The 2,684-nt window shown below is 57.3% G+C and overlaps 2 protein-coding genes across 2 annotated transcripts in view; one reads left to right on the forward strand and one right to left on the reverse strand.

The window, feature by feature from the left end:
* Positions 1-722, forward strand: part of ENH_00071110 (hypothetical protein, conserved) — a gene marked incomplete at both ends in the record, with an annotated part of 7,513 nt that extends 6,791 nt beyond the window's left edge. Inside the window, 2 exons of the mRNA XM_013577539.1 lie at positions 1-23; positions 252-722. The exon at positions 1-23 is cut by the window's left edge and continues 138 nt beyond it. Of these exons, the coding sequence (XP_013432993.1) occupies positions 1-23; positions 252-722 (494 nt within the window). The remainder of the gene's footprint in view (positions 24-251) is intronic.
* Positions 723-863: 141 nt separating this feature from the next.
* The window catches only part of ENH_00071120 (hypothetical protein, conserved), a gene marked incomplete at both ends in the record, with an annotated part of 2,856 nt that continues 1,035 nt past the window's right edge, over positions 864-2,684 (reverse strand). The window contains 3 exons of the mRNA XM_013577540.1: positions 864-1,133; positions 1,360-2,253; positions 2,513-2,561. Of these exons, the coding sequence (XP_013432994.1) occupies positions 864-1,133; positions 1,360-2,253; positions 2,513-2,561 (1,213 nt within the window). The remainder of the gene's footprint in view (positions 1,134-1,359; positions 2,254-2,512; positions 2,562-2,684) is intronic.

The raw sequence follows: 2,684 nt of genomic DNA on the forward strand, positions 1-2,684 counted from the left end.
CTCAGCTCCTCCCGCTGATTGAGGTAAACCCTAAACCCTAAACCCTAAACCCTAAACCCTAAACCCTAAACCCTTAACACTAAACCCTAGGCTCTCAAACCTAAACCCTAAACCCTAAATGGGCGCATTTCTTGCTGCTCTTGCCAGCCTCCGCGCTTCGTTAGAAATTTTTAAAAGCATCTCTACTACTGCTGCTGCTGCTGCTGCTGCTGCTGTTGCTGCTGCTGCTATTGCTGCTGCTGCTGCTGCAGGTGACAGAGGGTCTCAGCGGCGGGTCTATAGATGCCTGTCTGAACTCTATTTGTGAGGGGGCCCCCAATTTGCTGCAGAAGTTAGGGGCCCCACAGTTGTCTGCTGCATGCAAGCAGCAGCAGCAGCAGCAGCAGCAGCAGCAGCTGCAGCAGCAGCAGCTGCAGCAGCAGCAACAGCAGCAACAGCAGCAAAGAGGGACTCTGACGTCCGGCCAAGACAGCCACCGCAGCAGCAAGCAGCAAGGGTCTTTCTTGTCCGTGCCCCAGTCCTCCATGGAGAGCAGCAGCAGCAGCAGCAGCAGCAGCAGCAGCAGTAGCAGCAGCAGCAACAGCAGCAACAAGGCAACAAAGGGAACGCTGCTGCTTCTGCTAGAGGAGCTGAAGACGCAGCAGCAAATGTACCCCTACACCTGGCGGCAGCAGCAGCAGCAGCTCGAGGCCTTCGCAGCGCGAGCGAGCAGCAGCAGCTAGTGCCTCGTTTTGAGTGCTGCTTTCTCGAGCCAAAAAGGACAAGAGAACAATTCAAATAAATAAATTTGTCTCTTTTAATTAATTAATTTAAATTAATTAAATTAAATTAACTTATTTTTTTTATTTGTTTATTTTGTCTTTTTATTTTAAATCCCTCAAGGAAATAATTTCCTTTCCACATCTGGCAGCAGCCGCACCTGCTGCAGCAGCAAACCGCCACCAGGAGCAAGCAGAGGCTTGCTGCTGCTGCTGCTGCTGCCACTGCTGCTGCTGCTGCTGCTGCTGCTGCTGCTGCTGCTTACCGCAAGGAACTGGCCAGGGGTGAAAAGAGACAGAAGACACAGCAGCAGATTCGACGCAGCAAAAGGGAGATGGTGGAGGAGACGATCCCCGGTGCTTCGAGCGGAAGTGCTGCAGCAGCAGCAGCAGCAGCAGCAGCAGCAGCAACAGCAGCAGCGAATATATGGACGCAGACAGAGCACAAATTGCTGCAGCAGCAGCATCTGCTCCAGAATTTGCAGCAGCAGCAACAGCAGGAACCGCGCCGAAAGCTGGATTGGCACAACAACAGCAGCAGCAGCAGCAGCAGCGGCAGCAGCAGCAGCAGCAGCAGCAGCGGCAGCAGCAGCAGCCCTACGCTGAAGTTGTGGCAGCCCTCAACAAGTGCAGCAGCAGCGCGAATACACCCCATGCAGAACTGCTGCAGCAGCTGCTGCTGCTGGCTTCCGCTTGCTGCTGCAGCAGCATCAGCAGTAGCAGAAGTTCCCACAGCAGGATCGCCACCTGCTGCTGCTGCTGCTGCTGCTGCTGCTGCTGCTGCTGCTCGCCTGCTGCACTTGAGCACTCTAGAGTCCTGCAGCAGAGCCCAGCTGCTGCTGCGTAGCAGCGGGTGCTGCTGCTGCTGCAGCGAGAGGGTGTATATGTACGTTTTGCCCACCACCAGTCGAGGCAGCAGTAACGGCTGCTGCTGCTGCTGCTGCTGCTGCTGCTGCTGCTGCTGCTGTTGCTGCTGCTGCTGCTGCTGCTGCTGTTGCTGCTGCTGCTGTTGCTGCTGCTGCTGTTGCTGCTGCATGAGACTAGCTGCAGCAGCCGGTGTTGCTGCGGAAGCCTCCTGGCTTCCTGCTAATGGCTCACAACCGCTGTGCTGCTGCTGTTGCTGCTGCTGCTGGTGTTGTTGCTGCTGCTGTTGCTGCTGCTGCTGTTGCTGCTGCTGCAGCGGCAGCTCCATATGCTGCAGCTGCTGCAAATCCGCGACACGCCGAACCCGCACATCTGGAGGCAGCAGGGCATTTAGCTGCTGCTGCAGCTGCTGCAGCACCGCTGGAGGCAGCACCTGCTGCTGCTGCTGCTGCTGCTGCTGCTGCTGCTGGTCTAGCTGTCGCTGCCACTCTTGCTGCTGTGGCTGCTCTCCAGGCAGTAGCCCTTCCTGCTGCTGCTGCTGTTCCTGCTGCTGCTGCTGCTGCTGCTGCTTTCGGCGTTGCAGTTGCTGCTGCAGCAAGTGATGCCAATAGGGAATAAGGGGAGAGGCGACCTGACACAACTGCAGCAGCAACAGCAGCAGCAGCAGCAGCAGCAGCAGCAGCAAAAAACAGCTCAGCGAAAAACAGACCTCCTGATCCCGACTAAAAACAGCAAAAGCAACGGCAGCAGCAGCAGCAGCAGCAGCAGCGGCAGTACCAGCAGCAGCTGCTGCAGCGGCAGCACCGTCACTAATAGCAGCGCTACAAGCAGCAGCAGCAGCAGCAGCAGCAGCAGCAGCAGCAGCAGCAGCAGCAGCAGCAGCAGCTCACAGCGCCTGCTGCATGAACTCCAGTGTCTGTACGGCTGGCTGCCCGTATTCTGAGAGCAGCAGCAAAAGCTGCAAAGCGATCGACCCGCTGCTGCCGCTTTGCTTCCTTCTGCTGCTGCTGCTGCTGCTGCTGCTGCTGCTGCTGCTGCTGCTGCTGCTGCTGCTGCTGCTGC

This window comes from Eimeria necatrix, genomic scaffold (genome assembly GCF_000499385.1).
Source record: "Eimeria necatrix Houghton genomic scaffold, Enh_scaff695, whole genome shotgun sequence".
Lineage (NCBI taxonomy): Eukaryota > Apicomplexa > Conoidasida > Eucoccidiorida > Eimeriidae > Eimeria > Eimeria necatrix.